The sequence below is a fragment of the Dermochelys coriacea genome, chromosome 9 (genome assembly GCF_009764565.3).
Source record: "Dermochelys coriacea isolate rDerCor1 chromosome 9, rDerCor1.pri.v4, whole genome shotgun sequence".
Taxonomy (NCBI): Eukaryota; Metazoa; Chordata; order Testudines; family Dermochelyidae; genus Dermochelys; species Dermochelys coriacea.
The window spans coordinates 65,722,073-65,746,621 of NC_050076.1; the positions used below are offsets into that span (position 1 = coordinate 65,722,073).

A 24,549-nucleotide genomic window follows, 5' to 3' on the forward strand; every position below is an offset into this window, starting at 1 on the left:
GTTGATGCCCATGACCCAACAGAGCTGGGGATGAGGGCTTTGGGGTATGGAAGGGGCTCAGGGCTGGGGCAGAGGGTTGGGGTGTAGGGGTGAGGGCTGTGAGGTGGAGCCGGGAATGAGGAGCTCAGAGTGTGGGAGGGGGCTCTGGGCTGGGGCAGGGGGTTGGGATGCAAGAGGGCTAGGGGTGCAGGCTCTGGGGTGGGGTTGAGGATGAAGGGTTTGGGGTGGAGCAAGGGGCTCTGGGTTTGAGGGGGGACTCACGGTTGGGGCAGGGGATCGGGGCGTGGGGTTGGGGCATGGGCTTACCTCCAGCGGCTCCCGGTCAGCGGTGCATCTGGGGTGCAGAGGCAGGCTTCTGTCCGGGCAGTGCGGACCACACTGCGCCCTGGAAGCGGACAGCAGCAGGTCCGGCTCCTATGCGGAGGTCTACAAGTGGCTTTGCGCGGCTCTCACCCGCAGGCATCGCCCCCCCACAGCTCCTGTTGGCTGGTTCCTGGACAATGGGAGTGCGGAGCCGGTGCTCAGGGCTGTGTGGAGGAGCTGGGTGGCCCCCCTGCCTAGGAGCTGGACCTGCTCCTGGCCGCTTCAGGCACTGCACAGTGTCAGAACAGGTAGGGATTGGCCTGCCTTAGTTGGGCAGCACCGTCAACAGGACTTTTAACAGCCCGGCTGGTGGTGCTGACCAGAGCTGCCGCTACCCAGTGCCTTCCATTCTGTGACCTAGTACTGGGACATGACCCACAGTTTGAAAACCACTGCCTTAGAGCCATGGCGAATCATTCCTAAACAGTGGATAGAAACACCCACTTCTTCGCAGGAGCTATTTCTAAGAAGAGTTTGAGCAGGCCCTCCCCACCTCTGCAACAGTCTATATCACAACCAGGGCAAGAAGAGTAGAATAAAGCCCTCCAAACTCCCTCAGAGTTGTGTCTACCCCCTTCCTCAGTCAATTGCCTAAGGATGAAACAAACACCTGCTAGATGCAACCCAGTCATCTTCCTTACCCCAGCCAGGGAAGAACTGAGCAGACTGAATGGAAGGAGATTTTCTGCTTGGCTCTCCCTTCTATCTTTATTGTAACCATGTAGTGAAATAGCCCCCAGCAGCAAATTTTACATAGCTGTTTGTCCCCAGTATCTCTAACAGAAGCAATAGAATAAACCTGAAGAGAATCTGAGCCAGGTGTCTCTGTCCCAGTACCCCGCTGCCAACCAGGGGCAGAAGCAGAGACCCCAAGGTGCAATGGCTATCTTGCCTTGCTATAGATTTTTAGAATCATTCTGTACACACAGCTCCTCCTGTCTCACAAGACAACCAGTAGCTTAAGAGATAATTGATTTTGCTGTAAATGCTGATTGAGGTTTTGCCCCTCTGCCCAAGCTCTGTAAGGCATCTGCTAAGTATATAGACCCCAGAGTCAGAGCCTTATGTTAATGAAAACTTTGTATATTATCTGTGCTCTCTCTGGCAACTCAGCCAAATGTGAAGTCACAGAGACACCATTGCAATTAGAGGAGCTCAGCCAGATTTTCATCAGTGTAACAGCCTGGAAATTGGCCCACTCCCCTTTATCTTTCTTGAAGAATTACCCGAGTAGCATAGGTGTTGCACTTTCCTCCATGTTTTGGGGAGGAGGGGAACAGGGTTACTCTAGGGGAGTCAGAGATGGAAGTAGAGGCTTGGCACAAAAAAGTATGCAAGTTCCTACCATTAGTTTGCCACACACTTTGCAGCTGTCAATACAGCACACAGCTGAAGCCCAACACGTGCAATTTGCACCAGTGTTTCACTGGTTTCTTCAGTGTACAGTTGGCCAGGAACTATTTCACACACCCCCCACCCACACCTCCTGTGAAAAATTTCAATGAAAAAACTTTTTTTCATTTTTAGTACAGATGCTTCATCAAAACTCTCCCATCTTGTTAATTATTATTATTGTGTTTTCAGCAACAGGGGAAAAAAACAAAACAACCCACCTGATTTTTTTTCACTGACAAAAAAAGTTTTGTTAGCTGAAATTTCCAATTTGTCAAAAAAGCTACCGTCTGTCCAAAAAAAAAAAAAAAAAAAAACTTGGAGGGGAAAAATTCCATCCAGGTCTAACCCAGTGTGTTCATCCCACTGGCTGGGAGAATTCATTAAAGTAACTTAATTGCTCCTAGCCATAGCTGTTCTGAGCAACCTTAACCCCTTCAGGGGTGGTGTGGGGTGAACACCCCCATCACACCTGCAGAAACCATACTAAGAAACACTGCATTGGAGCCGCCTGAGCGCCAGGGAGAGGCGGCTGTTGCTGAACAGCTAGTAGCACAGTGTCTCTTCCACCAGGATGGCTGTCAAGAGCAAAATATACCCACCACCTTAGTAGTGAGCAATGCAGCATGTCTTGATGGCGCTACACTGTCACCTGCCATCACTCCTTGGCGCGCTTGCAATTCACTACTATGGTGGAGCTGGTGTTCAGGCCAAATCAATTGCCTGGCTACTTGTAGTGCATCAGAACATGCCCCCACTCGCTACTCACACAAGGCCTGACCCTGAGGGGTGCTGAGCACTCACAGCTCTCATTGACCTCTACGGCCTTGGGCTGCCAAGTGAGCGTCGCATGCAGCATGATGGGAACACAGCACAATGAAGCCATCATTGCTGAACGTAGACTTCTTTAAACAAAGGTGTTGCGGGTGAGGCCACATGGCTTTATTATTGACCTGGAGTAGCCATCCTCCCCCAGGCAGGAGGGCCTTTTAGTGTCTGTGCCCGTTCATTCCTGGCCTCCTTCGCGCCTCCCTCCCCACAATCACATCCCAGCCATGCTCCCCAGGGAGCACCTTCTCGCTCTGTGAAGCAGTGAATTGAGTCTGGATTCTGGATGAACCCTTGGCTTCCACACACACCCCTGTGCACTGCTGCACCCGGCCCTGACCCTGCTGATAGGAAAAGCAATCCACTTCAGCAGAGAGACTGTTTCTTGTTTATGTGGCTCGTTCCTGGGCGCTGGCCGATCTGAGCACACACAGAGCTCTTTCAGCACAAAAAAAGGAGGGCGACAGCCTGTGGGAGAGCACAGGACAATGGGCTCAATTGATGCACTGTGGTGACCCATGGGTTTCTGCAAGCCAGGACTCACAGTGTGGAGAGCAGCGTCAAAGGACAGGGCAGAACATGAGCTTAGGATGGAGGAAGCACAAAGCACTTAGGGTGAAAGCTACACCTGCCCTTGCATCATTCAGCTATGGGTTAAAGGCTTACATGGTGGGGATGGCCATACATAGGACCTCTGTGCTGGGATGAATATCAGCCTTCAAAGTGGTCCAAGAAGCACTGAGGCAAAACATTCTTAATGTCTTACTATTTAAGGGTATGTCTAGCCTGCAATCACAGGGTGTGGGCTAGCACTGGAAGTCAGTGCCCAGAGTTCTGGGTGGGTTTGCACAGCTCGTGCTGAAGCAGTTTCACTGGTCTGGGACCCAATTTAGCTAGCTAAAAGCTGGAGCTGATGGTGGAGCACTCACAGCCTTCTAGGCCTACCCAAAGCCTCCCATTGTCATCAGGTGGAGCTGCATCAGGTCCTGAGTTCATTTGGCCACTCATTCTGGACAAATACTCCAAAACAGTCTCCCCAGCCATTCCTCCGAGGGCATAAGTGAATTCACTCCCCTTCTGTGATCTCTTTCTGCAAAAGTTCTAGTGCGCGTGTTTCCTGGCAGGCGTGTGCCCAGAAATGGGACATTTACAGTGAAAAATTGCAGGAACCAGATTCTTGACTTGGTAATTTTGAGTAGCTGCACTGGAAACCTGATTCTAAGGGTAACACTCACCTAGCCAAGGCAGAAATTCATCATGTGACCTACCGTCCAGCCAATACTGCCTGCAAAGTTCAAATCCTTGTGGCAGAGAGCCAGTGAGCTAGCCACAGTGTGAGCGTCAGAGATGGTTAAGGCCAGAAGTGACCACGATAATAATTTAGGCTGCTCTCCTGCCTGCCACAGGCCATCGCGCGTCACCCAGCGATTCCCTTCAGTAGAGGCAATTACGTGTACACTCACTGCTGAACCCTGGACACTTGAAATAGGTTTGCACAAAATGTCTGTCAACTAGTTTCAATCGCGTCCATGGAAATCACGCTCTGTTTCTGGGTGGCTTGGGAGCAGGAAAACAAAGGACTAATTCTGATTACTACATTGTTTACTGCAAATTGTTTGTTCACCTCAATTTCTAATATATTTTGGCGTGAGCCACCAGGGCTGGTCCAGCTCTCTGAGAACTCAGTTTAGATGGGACAATGCTGATACTAAATTTAAAATTTCAGTTTAAAGCCATAGCTAGGACCTAAGGGCAGGGATACCGGAATGGGGAGGGGGCCAAGGGACTATGACCGTCTCACTTTTGAATGTAGACAGATCTGGCCTGTCCATTTTTCACCATCGGCAGCCAACCCTGCCCCTCCTCTTCCCCCCCCCCCCAGGCTCACCCCACAAGCTGGAAGCTGGAGCCTGGCCCGGGTAAGAACAGCCCCAGGAGCCTGGGCAGCTGTGGACCGTCCACCTGCCCAGGATGGGGAGGAGCCTGAGAGCAGCCCCTAGCCTATGTGCCCACCCCCAGGGCCCCCTGTCCATGGCAGATGGAGCGTCTGTAGCTCCCCACAGCTGCACAGGCAGCTCTTACCATGGCCCAGCTGTGGCTCTTTGGCCCCCGAGGCCCCACCACCACTCCCCTCCCCCGGCCAGACTGGAAACCAGAGTCTGGTTGGGGTAAGAGCAATGCAGGCATCTGTGGGGAGCCGCAGACCTTCCACGTGCCCTGGGCGGGGAACCCATCTCTGGCACATAGAGAGGCCTGGCTCCTTGGCTGGCTCCAGCCTGGCTGGGGGTGGGGCCTTGGGAGGAAGAGAAGGGGCAGGACCTTGTGTCCCCCTCCCCTCCCCTTTTAGGAAGAATCTACCCCGCCACGCACCCTACATAAGGGCCTGACTCACCCTCAGATCTAGCATGTAATAGTGCTGTGCACACAGCTCTTTTGTCCCTTAATAAAGCTGTAATCTTGCTTTGTTTTTTCTGGTACTTATGAAAACAAGGGACTGACAGAAACAGTGACCAAATGATACAACAGGCAAGTGTTGTGCAAGTTGATCAGGCTGTTTTGCCAGTGCACCGTCCTCCTCCTGGTCAATAACCTTACTATTTCAGTAACAACGTCTCCATCGTACACCTGCTTTCTTATCTGCAGCACCTTCTAGTCTTGGGCCCCCTCTAGGGTTGCCAACTTACTAATGGCACAAAACCGAATACCCTTGACTCCGCCCCTTACCCGCAGCCCTACCCTCACTCATTCCGTCCCTCACTCTCCCCCACCCCACTCACTTTCACTGGGCTGGGGTGCAGGCTCTGGAGTGGGGACAGAAATGAAGGGCACCAGGATGGGTCAGGGGATTTGGGTGCAGGAGGGGGTGCGGGCTCTGGGGTGGGAAAGGGAATGAGGGATTTGGGGTGCAGGAGGTTGGGGCAGAGGGTTGGGGTGTGGGAGAGGATGTGGGGCTCCAGGAGGGAGTTTGGGCATGGGAGGGGGCTCAGGGCTGGTGCTGGGGTGCAGGCTCCAGGAGGGAGTTTGCATGCATGAGGGGGCTCAGGGCTGGGTCAGGCGGTTGGGGTGCAGGGTGTGGACTCCGGGAGGGGGTTCTGACCTGGGGGTTAGGGTGCGGGAGGGGTGTGGGCTTCAGCCTGACGGTGCTTACCTCAGACGTTTCCCGGTCAGTGGCACAGCAGGGCTAAGGCAGGCTCCCTTGCCTTCCCTGCTTCTGCATGGCTCCTGGAAACAGCTGGTACATCTGGCCCAGTTCCTAGGGGCAAGGGCAGCCAAGCAACTCAGCATCCACAGCCACTGCCCCTGCAGGTCTCATGGGCTGTGGTTCCCGGCGCTAGGGATGGGGGCAGCACGTGGACATGCCAGCTGCTTCCGGGGAGCTGCACAGAGCCAGGGCAGGCAGGGAGCCTGCCTTAACCCTGCTGCACTGCAGACAGTCCGGTAAAACTGCATGCTTGGCAACCCTAGCTCCCTCCCAGCTCTGCCAGTGTCCCTCAGTCCTGGCCTGCCTCCCTGCTTCTTTTTATGGCCTATCTTGCTGATATTTTTTCCATTTGTATTTTTTCAGTCATGTTTTTCTGATGCCAGGTGCTAGTGTGAAAGTCCTCAAAGGTATTTAAGTGACATCAATGGGAGTTAGGTGCCTAAATATCTTTGAGGCTCTGGGCCTAGGTTTCTACGGGGACATGTCCAGTGTATCGTGCAGCAGAGCCAGTGCTTCTGCTTCCATCCTGTGAGAAATCAAAGAGTTATTATCAAAGCAAGCTCACCAGGAAGCAGTCTCCTTTGTGTCCCTGGAGGCCAGCCCAGACAGATAGGCGGACAAGCGGGTTCAGAATGGTCTTAATTTTAATTTATTTTCTTTAATTTTATAAAATACACCTTGTAAGATAAGTCTCTAAAAACGTGCTCCTTTTTATTGGTTAAAAAGTTGAAATTCTAGATCAGAAATGAAGGAAACACTTTCAGTTGATTAACTTTCATTTTTGTAGGTGTGTTTGAGTTCCAGGGGCGGGGGGGGGATGGTGGGAGAGGGGTTGGTTATTTGTTATGTTATTAAAACAATACAAGATACAAGACTTCATTTTCCTGATCTTAACTGGTTTCTTCCCACCCCATTCTGCCCTACCCCATCTCATCCCACCTGCACTGGGGAGTCTAACCAATCTATTTCAGCATACATGGTGGCAAAGATGCACCATGCTCTCTGCTTGGCAGGACTGCTAGCTGACTCTGTTCCTGCTGAAACCAGTGTTGGAATCACTGCAATGAAGGAGTTACAGTCTGCCACGTAAAGTAGTTTCTTCAATAAATAAACACCAAGCCAAATTTCTTCACCGAAAGTTAAACAAAAACAGAATGGGAAAGGCTGGAACCAGGAGTATTCAGCAGACGTGGACTTTTTACTCCCTATCTGTGGCCGCTGTGGTCGTGTGACTGCTGAGAACTTCTGGCAATGGTCAGTCTATAAAGGGGCGCAGCTTCTCAGTTGGAACTTTGCCCGCTCTTAAGCATGTTGAAATAATATGATCCTTTCCCCATCCTAGTGTCTCCAATGAAAAGGGAAACATCGGAATCTCATTCCAAGTTTGGCTGCATACGCAAACATTGGCTCAAACTTGCCCAGTGAGAAACACCTAAATGGAAGCTGGAGGGTTTGGATTTGCACAGAAATGGCCATATTTAAAGACTGTGCAAATCCAATCATGCAGAATGTGCTGTGCCCCCCTTAGTCATTAATTTAATTGCCTTCTGAGTGACGGGCCATGGTCAAAATGAGACACTGAATCTTTCAGGTTTTGGCCAGTTTCAGAATATAAAGCCTGGCTCATGGGAAACCATTGAGAAAAAGGGAAGGCTGCAAGTGGGGAAAAGGTTACATTTAGTACAAATCGGAAACAAATCAAGATCTTCGATTTACAGAACATTACGGAAGCAAATGTCACCCGAAGAGAAGAGCACCATTGTGAAGGTATGACAGAGTTCAATGTGCACAGCTGGTTACAAGAGGAAAGACGCGCAAAGACAAACAGTCCAAAGAGTTATCCCGTATCTACAAAAGGGACCCCTCTGGGTTTACACTCTCAGGTTCCTGGTTAGAGAAGTCCCTCTAGTCCAAGCTGTTATCCATCTCTCCCCTACTGCTTAGGACCTGCAGTAGAGGACACAGGAAATGGCTCCCGTTCAATGCTGAGACAATTCTCATTCTATTTCTGTTGAGGTGTAAAACCAAGAGTCCTCTTAGTCTACAGAGACACCAAGCTCCTTTATGCTTTAAGTAGGGTCGGCTGAGTTAAGGAATTGGGATTCTATGAGCATCGGGGTCTGTGCTCTCTCCCCATATTGGGAAGATCCTTGCTCTAAACCCCTTTTACCCTGGCTGCAGCAGGCAGATTAAGGTAAATTCTCTTTCTTTACCATGGAGAAGTCCTCTTCTCCTCCATCTGCAGTATGAAGTTGGAAGCGAGTTCTGTGTCTTTTATAACAAGGAGAGTCTCTAGTGATGGAATCAAGGCCAGGCCACTTCCTCCTCTCTCTATGTAGCATGAAGCGTCTTTCTCACTTATAGTAGAGCAACCAACATTGATTCCTGCTTCCCAGAAGCAGAAAAGCTCATTCCTATTTCTAGGAAATGTCGGGAAGTTGAAGTAAATCCCTCATCTGCTTTTCCTGTTTTTGGCCTGGCAGGAAATCCTCTTTGTTTAACTTTCCCTATTCCCAGCAAGACTTGCTGCAGAGCAACATAGCTACAGACATACACCGAGAGAAAAGTGCATGAGGACGTATCCATCGTTGGGAGTCTCCCCATCCTTGTAACGCTCATCGTGATGGATACAATAGAGGAAGAAGAGGGGGAGTCAGCGGTGAAGATGGAGTTAAAGTAGGAGACCTGGTATTGGGTGGCTGCATTGTTAAAGCCTCATGGTTAGAGAAAAAAGGGCATTTTGGATATCCTGGCTCCCTCTGGCAGACTAGAACTTTGTGCCTCGGCCCATGAGTTTGAGAACGGCAAAGTTGTAAGTAGCGGCAATCATGTAAGTGAGCTGTGGTGGGGGAAAAAGAGCAAGTGAGAGATGGGAAGATTCAAAACAACATTCTGTGTGCAGCGAAGCAGGGCTCGGCCAGAACCCCAGATGGTATAAATCCATAGACATCAGTGAAGCCATTTTGATCTACACCAGCTGAGGATCTGGCCTACTCTGTCCATAAGCCCCAGCCCCTTTCAAACTGATTGGCCAACTCTCTCCAAGACGCCCGAGATGGCCTTCTTAACACCAGTCAGTCACTGTTCTCCAGGCTTTTTGGATGCCTTTTATTTAGTTGGACCAACAATAAGTTTACCAAGGCATAGTCAATTTTCAAGGAATGGTCAATTTTCCCAACAGTTTCAGCAGCCCATTCACCAGCAGTACTGATGCAAAAACAATAGCATGGAATGTCTCTGATGAAATGTAAGTTATGTGAGGCATTCAGGGAACAGCTGCATACAATACAGCAGAGTGCTTGTTGCAGGGGGTTGGACTACCTGGGCTGGATGGTCACCTCCAATCTTGTCATCTGCAATTCTATGACACTATCCACCTCTCCTTATGATCCCCACCTTCCAGCAGCAACTTCTCCTGCTACCTTCTTGGTTCTAAAAAATCAGGGCTATGCTCCAATGAGCAAGGGGAGGAAATAACCAGGGACTCTGTGTTAAGTGAGTTTCTTGCCTACCAGCTGCCTTGCTTTAATGGTCTCGCCTACTAACAGCACCTCTTAGGATGAGAAGAGAAGTTTTAGGTGGAGCATTGACTCACCAGTGAAACCAGTGTGGCTGCAGCACCAACAAATGCAGCAATAAACAGGTGGAAGGTCATTTGGAACTGCAAGGAAATAAAACAATGAGTTGTCATTTACAGATGTTTCCCAGACAGCAGAGATGAAGGGGGTTTCCACAAGGTATCTGCAAACTAGCCTCTCTTCACAAAATTGGACTGGATCTCTGGTGCCAGTCAATGAGATGGCATCTACAGTCCCAGCAGCACTTGGCAGCAATGGGCATGAGGGTCTGCTTTAGGCACATTCATATTCATCCAGCCTTGGCCCTTCTATACATTGCTCTACCTGTGGACTTTCACTGGTGTCCTGTGTAGATCGCCTAGCCCAGGGGAAAGAAGGGTGTTCTATCTCCATGCAATGAGGGAGGATACTCCAGTGGTTAGTGCACCAGCCTAGGACTTAGGAGACCTGGGCTCAAGTCCTTCTGCTACAGACTTCCTTTGCAACTTTGGGTAAATCACTTAATCTCTCTGTGCCTCAGCTGTCATCTATAAAATGGGGATAATGGGACTTCCCTACCTCACAGGGATACTGAAAGCTGCTCAGATACTACAGTGATAGATGACAGATGTGTACCATAGACAGATGTGCTCTCTGTTGGCATTTCCAACAATAGATCTCTGTCTTATACAACATGGCCACCTCCTAGTTAACTTTGGGCTCCTCAATAATTCACAGGCTATGCTGTTCACATTCAGTGTTTTAGGCTTTGCTACCCTGTTCATCCAAAACAACTCAGCTCTGACCTGGAAGGATTCATATTTTTGCTCACTTAGAGAGATTGTCAACCAGCAGCACCTATGCTGCTGTATGGACATTAAACCAGGTTATGTCAACTCTTCTAATCTCACTGGAACTGATTTTGATCTCACTTGCACCACTGCAACACACTGACTTCAAAGGAGTTATGCTGATGTGAGTGAAAGGAAAACATGTCTTACTGATTCTGTGAGCACGCCCAGCTTGGAGCCCACTGCCTCTAAAATGAGAGGCGCCATCCTGTGATTTTAATTTATCGTTTAGATTGTGATATCACTCAAAATATGTCATGCGCTCTCCAAACACAGGGGGCCATGCTCCCTGCTGCAACGACCAACCTAAATTCTCACCCAGCCCTCTATACATACCAATTCATAATGCAAATCCACAGCAATAGGGTCTGACTCCTGGCTCCGAGAACTCCAACTTGGCTGAAGGTGCCAAAATTCTTTGCCTGTCCTGAGCCAGGTGCCTGCTCAGAAGGAATGGCTGACATGACCCAGTGGTGCACTCACCTCAGGGGTTTTACAGATGGACAGAAGGTTTGAACCGCACACCTTTCCTGGGAAAGCATTCCATGGAAGGACACCTACATGAGACACAAAAGTCATCCAGGATGAGCCAAGTGGCTCATGGCACAGGGCATGGCACAGGGCAACTCCACAGGGCACCAGAAACCTGGCTCAGTCTTCCCCATTGTGAGCCACTAATGTATGTAGAGGTTTCACTTAGTGGGAAAGGCAGGTCAGTTATTTAGACAGTAGAGTGGAAAGAAGGTCATTCTATTCTAATGGTACGAATACACTGCAAACATGGGGGTGGGGACTGCAGCTTTAATCCAATTGGCTTGGCTACTGGCACAGAGAAGCAGCGGCAGGACGCACTTTAGCCTGGGCTGTACAAGCCCACCTGGGTAGATACTGGGGTTTGTGGGCCACGCTGAAGACCATGCTGCTGTGTCTCCACTGCTACTGGTATCCGAGTTAGCTGTGTTAAAGCTAGCTTCTTGGGTGTGTCTACACAAGCTGCAATCACACCCATGGTTGCAGTGTAAACAGCCCCTCAGTGTTTGAGATACATCTAGCAGCATGTGCCTCCAACCAAATATTGCTATATCCGCCCGTCTGTTCTATCCACCCAAAATTCTGTTCCATCACCCTTCCAAGACCTGGCTGATCCCACCCAGACGTCTCTGCTCATAATTCCCTGCCGCATCATCGACTTTTCTTCAAGAATGTCTAGAATGCAAAGCCAAATCTGGGGACTGCTGGAGTCAGTGGGAATCTTGCCACTGACTTCAATGGGACCCGGGTCTGTTCCTGTGTTTTTGCAAAAATGGTGCTTATTAGAGAGAGATGCAATCGAAGCCTCACCATACATCCTGGCATCAGCGCACAGCGTGCCTATACTGGCAGAGGTCTTGGTGGGGAAGGCAATGGACTGGCATGTTGTCCAGGTATTGAAGTAAATGTAGACGGGCACAGCAGAGAAGGCAAACACCAGGAGCCAGACGATGGTTAGAGCATAGGTCACGCCCACAAACTGAAATGGTCAAGACAAGCAAGATGGCAGAAAAAGGGTTAATGTTCTGCCAGAGCCTTCAGACATGAGAGCATGAGACTGGAGATCTGCAAGCAGCCTGACAGGAGATGCAATGCAAGGATCTCCACCAATCGGAAGGAAAGAGAGCGCACCTCCAGTAGACACAACAGGGCAGTTGTCTGCCTGTCGGAAGGCTAGAGAACTGACGCCGTGTGTGTTTGTGCATGTGTCTGTACACGTGTCAATATCGATATGCACACAGGCGCATACCTGTATATAGACACACACTCACAATTAAAAAAATATATTTAAGTGAGGCCAAATTTTCAAAGTCAGGCACACGCAACTGTGCACACATTCTTGCACCTGGCTAATTCCTGTGTGCCAATATCTAATCTATGTGTGTGGATCGGGCATCTGTCTACACACCCGGCCAGGGCAGTATTTCACTCGCCACAAGCATGTGCCAATCCTTGATTTGCACACACACACACACACACACACACACACACACACTGGGGATCTGTGTGTGAAATTCACCAATGGGCATAACTGGGCCTTGTGCAGCCTTCAGTTCAGGGGCAAACTGTGCTCTGGGCATCAGCAGGGCATGTGCAAACCAGGCAGTGCAGTTGTATCCACCCAATATTGAAAATCTGGCCCACGAGGTGCAAAATAAATGATCATAAAAGGAAACCGCATCCATTCTGCTCAATTCCCCAAGACCAGGAGCACCCTTCACTGTTTCTGTAAGCTGGGAATTGCGGATGAAATTAACCTTTTAAATTAAAATTGGCATTGAGGGCTAAAAAGCTGCGTTGTATCTAATAACACATGGGACATGCTGTCAGATGGCCCAATCCTGAGAGGTGTTAAACCTAACCTCAACTCCAGTGTCTCAAATCCCTTGTAGGATCGGGCTCATAGAGAACTGCTGGCACTTGCTGTAGTATTGGCTTAATGTTGGATGTTTAAACAAGAAACAATTTGTTTGAAGGTCAAGCAACAAAACTCTCCTTCTAACTGCTTTAGTGCTGCCTGATCTCCCTGCCTCCAGACACCTCCTGATGTTTCACTGTGGCACTGTCACGTCCAGGACTGCCCTGTCATTGCACAGTGGCCAAGGTTTTGAAAAGTGGCTACTGATTTTCAGGCACTCAGTTTGAGACTCTGCAACGGGGCCTGGCTTTCAGAGGACAGGAGCTCAGCCCTTTCTGAAAAGCAGACCCTTTGAAGCTGAACAACCCTAAAACTTGTGACTCCCGCAAAGTCACAAGTCATGAATCGTAATCAGTAGCTGCAGTGGAGGCCTCCGGTGGAGGCAGATTGCTGGAGTCACTGCTGCCTTTGAGCAGAGGAGGACTGCCAGCAGCAGGTCCAGAAATAATAAAAGACTCATTCCTTATTGGTCATTAAATAATATCTAAACACCCCACCCCACCAGACCACTGCACAAACACAATGCAGAATACATATGTTTGGGGGAAGGGAGCATCTTTGGGTTATGTGCAGCACCCAGCACAATGGGACCCTGATCTGGGCCTACAGGAACTACTGCAATACAAATAATCATCACTGATAACCCCTGGGGCTGAATCCTATGGGGTGACAGTCCCCCTGCAACTGACAGTGAAATCAACTGACATCAAACAAAATGCTTTTTGTTTAAACATTAAAGTGCAACCTCCAGCAAATAGAAACAATGGAGGGGCTTGAATAGAGGTGGAATAAGGGTGGGGAAGGGGTTAACAAATAAGAGGTCAGCAAAGGGGGCAGGAGGTGTAGCTGGGGTGGTGAGGAGTGTATCTGGCCGTGGGGAGCCTCCGGTGGTGGGGTGGCTGAGCCGGCAGGGTGCACTTTCCTTTTAGATGCCATCGAATCAGTGCAGCCGTTCCACCGGATACACGGCTCCCGCCGGAGCCTGTCAGCCGGATGGAACAGGGCTGCAGTCTCATGCCCGTCAGTCACGTCAACCTGCACAAGTGTTCCAGTCATGGGAATTAGTGCCAAACCCTGGTTAAGATCACCTTGTCGGGATGTCCTAGCCATTTTCCCAAACACTGACACACCCGCTCCAAAGAGTGAGCTTGATGGTGGCCTCTGGAACCCCTCCCCTTCTGGCCCCCTGTTACCGTAGCGCTGAGGCCCTTGCCGCAGATGGTAGTCTTGTAGTCGCCAAAGATCTGCCTGACGGCACCAGTGGTGTAGAAGCCCTCGGCCAGAAGGAGGGCTCCATAAAGGAAGAAGAAAGAAGCCGTTCCATAGATGACATACTGGAACGCATGGATCCTGCAGGGTACACAGGGAAGACAGAGACAAAGAGGGAGGAAGAGAGAGAAAGATAACCTCTTTAACTCTCATTGCAGATCTCTCCCTTCAAACTCCCTGGGAGTGACAGGATGCACCACAGAGAGAATCTCTCCTGAGAGCCACCAGCAGCGAGTTCCCCTCCCAGGAAAGACAGAGCAAAGGATGGCCTAGATGAACAGCTCCCCAGGTCTTACCTAGAGCCTGAGAAGCAAGCTCTGGTCTCTGCTACTCCCCCTCCACTCCAGGATCAGGCTAAAGCAATCAGGGAAGCTACCTCAAATAGGAGAAAGGAGGGAATAGGCTAGGGAGGATGAGGAAGATCCCAAAGGAAATGACCAATGGAGCAGGCAAGAGGTAGGGAAAGGCATCTGCCTGAATGGCTTATGGGTGGCACAGCAGGGAAGGAGAAAAGGAGATACCTGGTCCCATGCCTGTGTATAAAGCCAGGCAGAGAGCGTGGTAAATCGAGGGCAGCGAGACCTGCTCTGCCTGGCAAGTATGGCTACCCTGCGTTCTCCATACCTACCGAGAGCAGAGGATCCAACACTATATCCACCGTACCTAGCAAGGGTCAGATAGAAAACACGTGTGAAAAAAACAAGATGAAGAAGGGTCCTCTCCAGGCAGGGAGAACACTCAGCAGTCTCACCAAGCCTCTGCCATAGGCTGGACTGAAAGAACTCCCCTGAGTCAAAGCAAATCCGGCAGGCATGGACAGCCCCATGATCACGGGGTCTTAACAACAGCCCAAGGTGACTGGGAAACAGGGCTGAACTAACTGAATGCCCAGAGATTTGTAAAGGGGGCCAATATTTCCCTTTGGGGTGAAGGAATCATGTGACCACCTGTGTAAGAAGCAAGCAGATCAATGACCCCATAGCAATGGATCATGGAGTCCATTTCCCAACCCAGCAGCATGTTGATACCAAAATAGCCATCTAACCCGTAACAGGCCTGGGCTGGTTCAGAGCTGGGTGTGAAGGTGGCCAACAGGTGATGGCATGTAATTTCCCAGAAGTTTTAAGAGTTTCTGGCCTACATTTTCAAAAGTGACTGGTGATGTCGGGTGTCCCGATTTTTGGGTGCCCAGTGTGATAATTCTGAAGGGGTCCTGATTTTCAGACAGTGCCGAGCACCATCCCTCTGAAAACGAGGCCACTTCAAGGTGTCTCAAGTTAAGTACCCAAAACCACGAGTCCCCTTTGAATCTGTTTTCCAGAATGTGGACTCACTGCACTGCCAGCCCTGTAGCCTAGCGGTTAGGGCTTTGCACAACCCTGTGGGAAAACCAGCTTCAGATCCTGGCCCCAATCTCATTCTCGCTGGGATGGCAGGGACTGCATTAGTTTAATAGCCAAGGGAGAGGCAGCATCTCTCACAGCTCCACACTAGCCCCTCTGAGTGACTGCAGAGCAGTGCTGAGTTCTGATGGGAGTCCTATGCAGGCCTCCAAAGCCAGGGGAATGATGGCTAGGAAGCGGGGCCTGGAAAGGGGTGCCAGTGTCTAGAGCATGAGAAGACGAATACTTACACATCGATAAGATACTCATAATCCTGGTAGTTTTTGGAGAAGTAGGTCTCAATTAGTCGCTCGGTGCCAGTGAGTGCTTCGTGCCCACAGCCACAAAACAGTGCTACCCCAAAGAAACACAACCCCGTGGCAACCAGTGAAGCAAAGGGTGCCCCTATCAGACATCTTGCACAGCATTCTAGCCAACCTAGGGAAGAAGAGAGAAATCATCTAGATCACAGAGCCCTGTCATCACTCCAAAGGGACGGTGCACTGTAAGGTAGATTAGATGTCTACCCCCCCGTCCCATGAAAAGTTTATTAATAAAAGGTTGGGAGCAAGGGAGGCTTAAATAACCTACTAGGAATAAAATGGTTTTCCTAGTGTTAAGAAAAATGAAAAAGAAAAATTTGGAGAGCCAAACTCAGAGGCATTGATACTGCAATTGTAGGTGCTCTGTAAGAACACCAGATATGAGAAGCTAAGATCTAACTCTCTTAATTTTTAGTACTGGGGCTCCCCTCCCTAATATCTGAGTCACTCCCAGGTTAATTAGATTGGATACGGTGTCCCCTGTGGCCTTTCTCTGTGTAAGAAAGGAAGCATTGCCCTTGAGCACAGGAACCAAGAAGTGAAATTGACTAGCTACTAGCAACACAGGTGAAACTGACCAGTCTCCATTTGGGGCACAAGCTGAGTGAAATGCAAAATCTAAACAAGCCTGTCACAGAGAGACAAATGAGATGTTAAAAGGGCTTCCCATATGAATAATCCGAGCTGTTGTGATGGTCGCAAATGAGAACTTTTTTTAAATGTATGATTTTTATCTTGGCATTGAAGATGGAATCTTACTTAAGAAGATGGATCTTACTTAAGCCTTGAAATAGCCCTTACAGTCCCTTCTAGCCCTATGGTTTTATAAGCCTCATGCTGGCTCTTCACATTGGAGTGAATTTCAGCTGCAGGGGATGATTCCACCACCAGCGCTGACACCCCCGACGGGCAAGCAAAGAAATCATAAATAGAATGCAGCGCCCTCATCCCCTGTTCAAACACAAGCCCTGTGCTTATCATACAACACTCACACTGGCCTAGAGGCAAAGAGAGAAAAAATCCATTTGATACAACCAGTATCCTGGCTCAAATCCTCAAGATACTCACTGCCAGCTAAGCCAATGGGAGTTAGGTGCCTAAATGCCTTTGAGGATCTGGCATCCTGTCCTTCTTACACTTTGAGTCACCCAATTGGAATATTATGCAGAAGACCATGGCACTCAGTATCCTTCTTCTGGATATCAGGAAGTCCCCAAGCCCACACCATCACTCAGTAGGAAGTCTGAATAAAACTGAAGCTGCTAACTTATACAGACAACCATGTGTCCGGAGCTGAGCCTCTTTACATTTACCTGCACCTCAGTGCTGATGTTGTAGGTGTAATCCCAGAGAACACCTGCTCTGCTGCAGTGCATTTATATAGCTAGTGTGCTGGAGGGCCAGACTGAGGGCCTGGTTTTCAGAAGTGCCACACACCTGCAGCTTCCATTGGTTTCAGCTGGAGCTGCTGGAACTAAGTTCTTCTGAAAATCAGGCCCTTAATCTGCAGGAACTTGCTCAGGTACAAGACAGAGGTCTGGGTCTGAATTCTCAAATGTGCAAAATTCAGGTGTGTGCAGACTGAGGTTTTGTTTTGACCCATCACACAAATAAAGGCCTCCTACGAATTCAGTTCTGACATGGAATCCAGTCTGGATTCGGAACCTGTGCAGAGCGGGAGGTGTTTGACTCTGGAGTTCCAGTTCAAGCCTATCTCTAATATTTAAAAACAACCAGGAAACCCAAGACAAACTCAAACCAAAGCTGAAACGAGCTGCTTCCTGGAAAAAATCACATTCGCCTCAGAGCAGCAGCTTCCTTCCCTCTTTCTCTGCTGTCTCTTCCTCTTTCTGTGAGAGCCCCTACCTGTGAACATGGCCAGAGCATTGGGTGATTGCAGACAGTTTGCATATCTCCCGCCTGCTCCTGTTGCAGCTGGGAGTCGTGGCTGTACTGGTCTCATTCTAAACACACCCAAGACTGATGGATTTTAATAAAGAAGAGGGTTCATCCAGATGACACCCACTGCTTTCTGCTGCCTCTCTTCCATGAATGTGCAGCAGGGAATTTTCCAACACCCACTTCCCTCCCTACTCTGCCCCACAGTGTTTTTCTCTTCCCCCTGAAAAATGGGCCCATAAGATATCCACAGGGTCACTGGCAGGGATGTTCTCCCCTCCCCTCAAGTGCAAGGTTACAGCCTGTACTGATCCCTTCATGGCACTGTGAACAATGGGGCTTTGTTCTTCCCTTGCCAGCTTGTGTATGCTCCTCAGTATTTGCCATGCTCGGGGGCAGAGTAGGACCAGGGGAAGCAAACAGGGAACAATGGGTGGACTATTCAGTTACCAGAGGTTTGGAACCAGCACCTCGGTCAGCAGTATGTGCTGGTGGCTGCTGCGGGGTCTGTACAGCTGTGTCCATGGGAGCAGCAGGCTGGGGTCAGGCAGGCCTCCTCGGCGTGTGTGACTCAAGGCAGACAGGTGATTCTGCAGCAAGTCTGCATCAGTGCACGAGATGGAAGTGGATTCCATCAGACAGTATGATCTTCCCATCGATGTCACTCTCCAGGAATGTGCTCTCACACCCCAGCCAAGCAGCCTGAGCTCCTATTTTGGCATCCTCTCCATTGGCTACCACAAGGGACTGGGAGCCAATCCAAGATGAACGAATGACCTTGGGTCTGATTCTGCATTCACCAGTGTAAACTAGGAGTAGCTGAGAGAGCTGCACTGCTGTGAGATCAGAAGGAGGCCCTGTGTGTGTGAGACAGGGCAACCTGCAGCAAGTAGCTTAACTTCTTACATTGTATCTAAGTGGCTTAGGACAGTGACCCATCCTGGAAATTGGGAGGGTAACGAGACAAGCAGGCCACTGTCTAATCTAGATGATAGGTAGCTAATAGCCAGTAATATCTATCCTTAAGCAAAGACACTTCCAGCCCATCCATTGCTACTCAGGAGCCTCTGCTGAGCTCCTCAGCAGTGAGCACTCAATCCCTATTTCCTGACACAAAAAGGTTAGGCTCGTCAAAGGGGACTAAAGGAGTTAGGCACCCAATTCCTATTGATTCTGAATGGGATTTGCGTACCTAATCTCTGCCAATCTTTGACAATCCCAGCCTAAACACTTGGGTAAAACTGGTAGTTTTGGACAGAAAACGGAAGGAATTTAGGCTGGAAAAAGCCAGATGGACTTCTTTAAAGCATTAGGTTGTGGGATAGATTCCTATGTGAGGTGGTGGAAGCTCCATCACCTGGGATGGTCAGACCCAGACTGGAGCAAACACTAGAGAATGGGGTGTAAGGAACAAGCCTGAACTGGCCCAGGAGATGAACTGGATGCATGGTGCTCCTCCACCTCCAGCGCCAAGGATTTGCTACGAAATGATCTTCAGAGAGCTCCTTGCACCCTGAGCCACATGCTTTGCACTGTGAGAGGCAGTCACCTTTGAGGAGACATGGCCCACGGAAGACCTGTTGCGGGAAATTCAGAAAGCTACGACAGCCCCCAATTCAGTGAAGCCTCCCTATTCGGGAAGGGCACTTAAGCAAGTTGCTTTAACCTTAAGCTTGTGCTTAAATCCCGTTGAAGCAGATGAGATTCAGACACATGCTTAATGCTAAGTATGTGATTTCCTGAATCAGGGCTTTAACACTTAGCACTGTAGCTGCAGCAGTGAAGAAAGTTGCTCTTCTTTCTTCCACATTTGGCATGTGAATTGAGTGCTGGCTGGCCAGCCCAGGAGCCTGAAATCATCTCATCTGCTGGCTAATCACAAAACACAGACAGGCTTCCCCTGCTCTATCCCACTGCCCATTAATGGAGGGGCCCTCCTCCAGAAGGTGAGAGGAGCTGGGTCTTCCTGGCTCAGCCAGTCCTTAGTCTATGGCAGAGTTTGCCCATGGGGGTGCTGACTGCCGGGGTAGCTTTTGGGATATGGGCCCCGGGAAATGGGCCGACGTGGTTTTAATCTCCAATGAAAGGTGCCATCTAGGAAAGATGCTTTGGAGATGGTAGAATGTCCCCATCTAGGAGGCACTTTGCAAGAATAGGTTTTGGTTTGTTTCAGCCAGAGGCGGCAAGCGAAGGGACCGAGGCATTGCGCATGTGCCAAGGACTGTAGATTGTGTCCACACCTCATAGCTATGGATGTGCTTGTTCTTGGGGACCTCTTGTACTGGGATCCATCTCACCAGAGCCCATCCTGCCCCAGTGCTGCCTGGAGCTCTCCTCGCCCCTCTCTGGCCTGGGAGCACAGGGGCTCTGGGAAGTAGTGGTGTGTCACATGCTGCAGGAATCTGGGACACAACTGAAGGGAGGCGGGGAAGGCTTCTTGTGAAGGGGGTAAGAGAAAGAGCCCCTTGTATCAGCACAATTCCCGGCCTTGTGCCTCAGCCCAGCTGACAAATGGGGCAGAACAATAAGGGGAAAACAAGAGGATGAGCCATTGAACTAGAAGCCCTGTCTCTCCAAGTCACAGACCCTCCCATCCTCGGCAGTGCAACATCCCCAGCCTCTGCCCCCCTCTGCCCCCCAGAGAGCTCCCCCCATACAGTGCTCCCATTGATGGGGCTGATGAGTGCTGAAAGGGCCAGTGTGATAGCCCAGCCCTGACTGGTACAGGGGTGGGCGAGGAGGGGGTGCAGAGCAGTGAGGTAACTGCATATTGCCAGGAGGTGCCAGAGACAAACAAGGGCCTCAGAGCCCCATAGATCCCCAGTTGGGACAAAGCTTCTTCTGTGAGGCCCCCATGCAGCCACTCTAACAAACTGCAGCAGAGAACTGGTTTTGGGATTGGGAGAACATGGCTTCCCGTGGGCAGCCCTTCACCAGCTGGGGAGAGACCCCAGGGTCTGCCCAGGACCAGCCAAAGCTCCTAGGCCCTGGCTAATGTCAAAAAGGTAGAAAACCATCCCAGGTGGTCTCCTCCAAGCAGCGCAAGCCTGCAAGACTACTTGGGTTAAGATACCTTACGATTATTACTATTGAGGTAGCATCTAGGAGCCCTTGCCATGGACTGGGACCATGGTGCTAAATGCACCCCCTTAGCACAGACCTCTGGAGCAACAGATGTGGCAGAGGCAAAAGCAGGTTCTTTTATCAGAGACCAGCCAATGCCTAGGATCAGATGCCCCCCACCCACCCCAGATTACCCCCAGGCAGCCTGCAGGGCTTCACATCCAGTTTCCCTTGGCAGAGTGCAGAAGCCTCTGCCAGCTCTCCAGAGGCAAGCTACTGGTCTCCCATGGGGCCTCATCTCTATCACTCCAAGTGGACCAAGGACCCCGGCCCTCCGCCCCGGAGGCAGACACAGGGCCTCGTGCACTCTGGGAAGGGCAGTGAGAACGCAGAAGCGGGCTGTCCTCTCCCTGCAGCCTTTGCCTATGCTGGAAACTCAAGTCAGTCTGTGGTCATGCCCTGGCTGCAGCTCGGACAGGGCAGAAAGTGAGCATTACGAGAGTGCCGTTCTGGCCAGGAAAGTGACTCAGTAACAGGGCATCAGCAATTTCCCAAGTTCCCCCCACCCATTCCACAGCCCCCGGCTCTCCTTGAAAGCCAAAGGCTAGTATTTCTGACACAGTTCTGCACCTGGCTGGAGTCTGAAAACCAGGGGGCCGGCTTCAAGGGCTCGGTCCAGCAATGAATATGGCCCCAGTCAGTGTTTTCTTGCTGTCGCTGACATCATGGCCATGAATAAAGCCCTTGTCCCTGGAATTTAACAGCCAGTTCTGATAATGATGCAGAGCAAGTGAACAGCAGCGCTCACATGATTGCATCAGCAAACTCAGCCGAACAGACTCAAAGCCCCACAGGGAGCTGGTTTGGGGAGCAGAAAGATGCCATTTTACAGCGCCACTTTTCTGACCTCACAAGCAGCCTCCTTCATTCCTCACGAGCCTTGCTGATGGGTCTGTTCTAGGCCTCTGGCGTTGGTGTGACTGCACCTGCCTTTGGCCCCCCACCCCCACTCCTCAGCTCCACCCCATTCCTGCTGTGGTGACCAAAGCTCCAAGACCTGAGCAAACAGTTGCCAGGTTATCCCCAGAACGAAGCATCTTGTCTGGTTGCCAAGGAAATGGCTACTGGACTCAGACCCAGAAGAGAGCTTTGGCCTTCCTGATGCAAAGCTTCTACTGTTAGACAGAGGAAGTCAACAATATTGCATCACAAAGCAGCAGCCTTTTTTAAACCATCAAATTAATGCTGGAAAGGTTGGCTGTGAAAATGAGAATTCCTGCAAATTCCTGGGAATTCCTCAACTCCCCCTGTGGTTTCCATTAAATACCATAATCTTCACTTCCTGCCCTACAAGTTGCTGTGACTGTTAAAATAGCTGCCATGTTTCTCCCCAGGGATGGCTGAATTTAAGTGGGGGAGGGGGGGTATAAAATGATCATCTGCCTAGCTATCTGAGTGTAAAGCACTCTGGAATCCTTATAAACCTGTCACAATAGCACTTCCTAATTAGATAGCACATTTCTTCTGAGGACCTCAAAGGACTTTCCAGACTTTGAATTAATTCCCACAACAGCCCTGTGAGGCAGGTAATTGGCACTAGGTTGTTTGCCCAAGGTCACACAACACCTGAGGGGCATAGCTGGGACTGAAACCTTGGATTCCTGGTCCCTTGCATTAATCACCCTACCATGCCACCCCCCTAAAGATCCGACATTTGATCACTGTGGGGTTGCCTATACTACAATGAATAGGGGTGTGATTGCAGCTCGTGTAGACATATCTGAGCTAGCTTTAATGTAGCTTGCTTGGGTATTGGAGCAGTGAAGCTGCAAGTAATTAGGCAGGGTCCCGGGTGGACTTGTACAACCCACGCTGAAGCCCATGCTGCTGCAGCTTCACAGCAGTGTAGACGTACGCAATATTCCCTATCTGTAACCTGATGGTTGAGCTCTCTCTGGTGTTCTCCAGCCTCCCTGTTCAGAAGCTCCTATATGCAGGGAGTCCAATTCCAAGTTGAAGGGCTGGTCAGCTGGATATGTCTCCTCCTGGCCCCAGTGTCCTGGCAACAGGAATCTTCTTTCATCCCCATCCCTGTCATCTGTCCCCCGTCACCAGAGACCTCCCTCGACTGACACTCCATTTCCATCAGTCCTCCACATGCCCTCTGCCCCTCCACCTTGCTTGCAGAGAGTTTTAAACTGAAAGCAGATCTGGGAGCAGAGCCATGGATGCCAGTGCCACCACTCCTCCCATGGAGCCGGCTGACCTGGGAGCAAAGCATCATGAGGACCCAGGAAGTCGGAGGCCCTGGAGTCATATCATTGCAGAACCAGCACCCAGGAAGGACGACAGGAATCAAAGCAGGGGTTCTCATGGAGCCCTTCCCCGTGGTGCGCAGAATGAAATAGAGAGAGGGCAGTCAGCTATGTAGGAATTGGGGGGCTGGCCGTGGAGATGATCCGGGAAAGGCTGTGTGTCATACAAGGTGGTGACAGCATGGAAACATTGATGACCCACTGGTCACTTCTCAAATACAATGTGGATTTTGAGAGAAAACTGACAACTACATTAAAATTAGCAGAAACCTCTGGATCAGATGACTTCAAATTAGCCCCACATATGCTCCCCTGGCCCCGGAATTGGCATTCTGGTTTTCAAACCAATCTGACTATGGCTATGGATTTTAGAGAAGGATGCATAATTTAGCTTTAAACAGAAACCCAGCTGAAACTGTTGCTATGGAGCAACTATCACTGTCCCATAACAGCACCAGCAAATTTTCTTTTCCAAGCTACAGAGTAGCAGCCGTGTTAGTCTGTATCTGTAAAAAGAAAAGGAGTACTTGTGGCACCTTAGAGACTAACAAATTTATTAGTCTCTAAGGTGCCACAAGTACTCCTTTTCTTTTTCCAAGCTAGGACGTTTAGCTTGGAAGCGTATCCCACCCAAGGCAGGCTCCCCTCTGACCCACAGCCCCTTTCTCATGACTCCAGTGTCAGGTCACCAATCTGCACCTGCAACAGTTCAGTTACAAAACTTGCTAACTTGGAAACTGGAGGGCATCAAGGGTCCATGCTGCTGGCAGGAGGGCACACAACTTAGTCAGTTACAGCTTGGCACCTCATGGCTGGAACTCCCCAGGCACTTGGAACAAGCTGATCAAAGGCCCTTAAAGTCTCACCATCCTGCTAGGAAGGAAAGTTTAGCGCAAACGCAATAACACAGAATTAGTCTCTCCCCCATCCTTGAAATCTTGGATTTTAAAGAAACTCTTTTTGTATTAGCTGGAAAGTTTGGAAAGTTCTCTCTCATACTCACCCATTGCCTCTGGACTCAGTCAAATCCCTTGTCACCTCGTTTCCCTTTGTGCCTCGCTTTGTTCAGCTGGAACAATCCTTGCCGCTCTCTCTGCGCTTTACTTTTTCTCTCTGAATATCTTTGGCCTCTTCTCCAGCAAAGAAAAGGACTTTCTGATTGACAGCCAGCCCCCTTAAAGAGACAGGCCACCCTTTTCTCCTCCTCCTCCTCCCATTCTCCCTCCCCTCTCACTCCCCCTCACCAGAGCTACTCCCTCATCTTGGGGGTAGCTCCGTTGTACCCTACTGTCTTTGGCTGCCAACTTCTCTCTGCCACAGATTCGTTTGTTTCCCTGTTGTCAGAAAGCAGGCGTTCCAGCCGCTTCATGTGGGCAGATCAGGCAGTTCTGCAGCAAATTCAGTACTTTTTGGAAACTCTTCAACTAAATCCAAGAGATGGTAGTAGAATCTGAAGGGATTAGAACATTTGATTGGATTTGAATTGACCTTGCTTGGGGCCTTACCGGGGCACCTATACACAGTGTTCACCTGTGCAATTGCTACATATAGGAACATAATTACTGTGACAGTCCACAGATGGCTGAGCTGTCCTGGCCATCACAAATCCCCACGGGGATAGAGTTTATAACTAGCCATAAAACTTCCCACCAGGAC

General features: G+C 50.1%; 1 protein-coding gene across 2 annotated transcripts; it reads right to left on the reverse strand.

The window, feature by feature from the left end:
• Positions 1-6,475: 6,475 nt before the first annotated feature.
• PLP1 (proteolipid protein 1) lies at positions 6,476-24,289 on the reverse strand. 2 transcript variants are annotated; one of them, XM_038416858.2, is made up of 7 exons: positions 23,897-24,289; positions 15,545-15,731; positions 13,731-13,992; positions 11,535-11,703; positions 10,677-10,750; positions 9,381-9,446; positions 6,476-8,624 (listed from the first exon to the last, which is right to left on the reverse strand). In XM_038416858.2, the coding sequence occupies exons 1-7, from the start codon at positions 23,898-23,900 to the stop codon at positions 8,553-8,555; spliced, it is 834 nt and encodes a 277-aa protein (XP_038272786.1). In that variant the 5' UTR covers positions 23,901-24,289; the 3' UTR covers positions 6,476-8,552. The 2 variants fall into 2 exon arrangements, with proteins under 2 accessions (XP_038272786.1, XP_038272787.1); XM_038416859.2 differs by having other exon boundaries at positions 13,836-13,992; positions 23,897-24,280.
• Positions 24,290-24,549: the final 260 nt, after the last annotated feature.

Bases quoted from the DNA above. Each gene is read 5' to 3' on its own strand.
- PLP1 (XM_038416858.2), bottom strand. The intron at 13,993-15,544 runs GTAAGTATTCGT...TGTACCCTGCAG, and splicing joins TATGAGTATCTTATCGATGT to GATCCATGCGTTCCAGTATG. The intron at 10,751-11,534 runs GTGAGGCTTCGA...TGTCTCATGTAG, and splicing joins CGCTGATGCCAGGATGTATG to GTGTCCTTCCATGGAATGCT.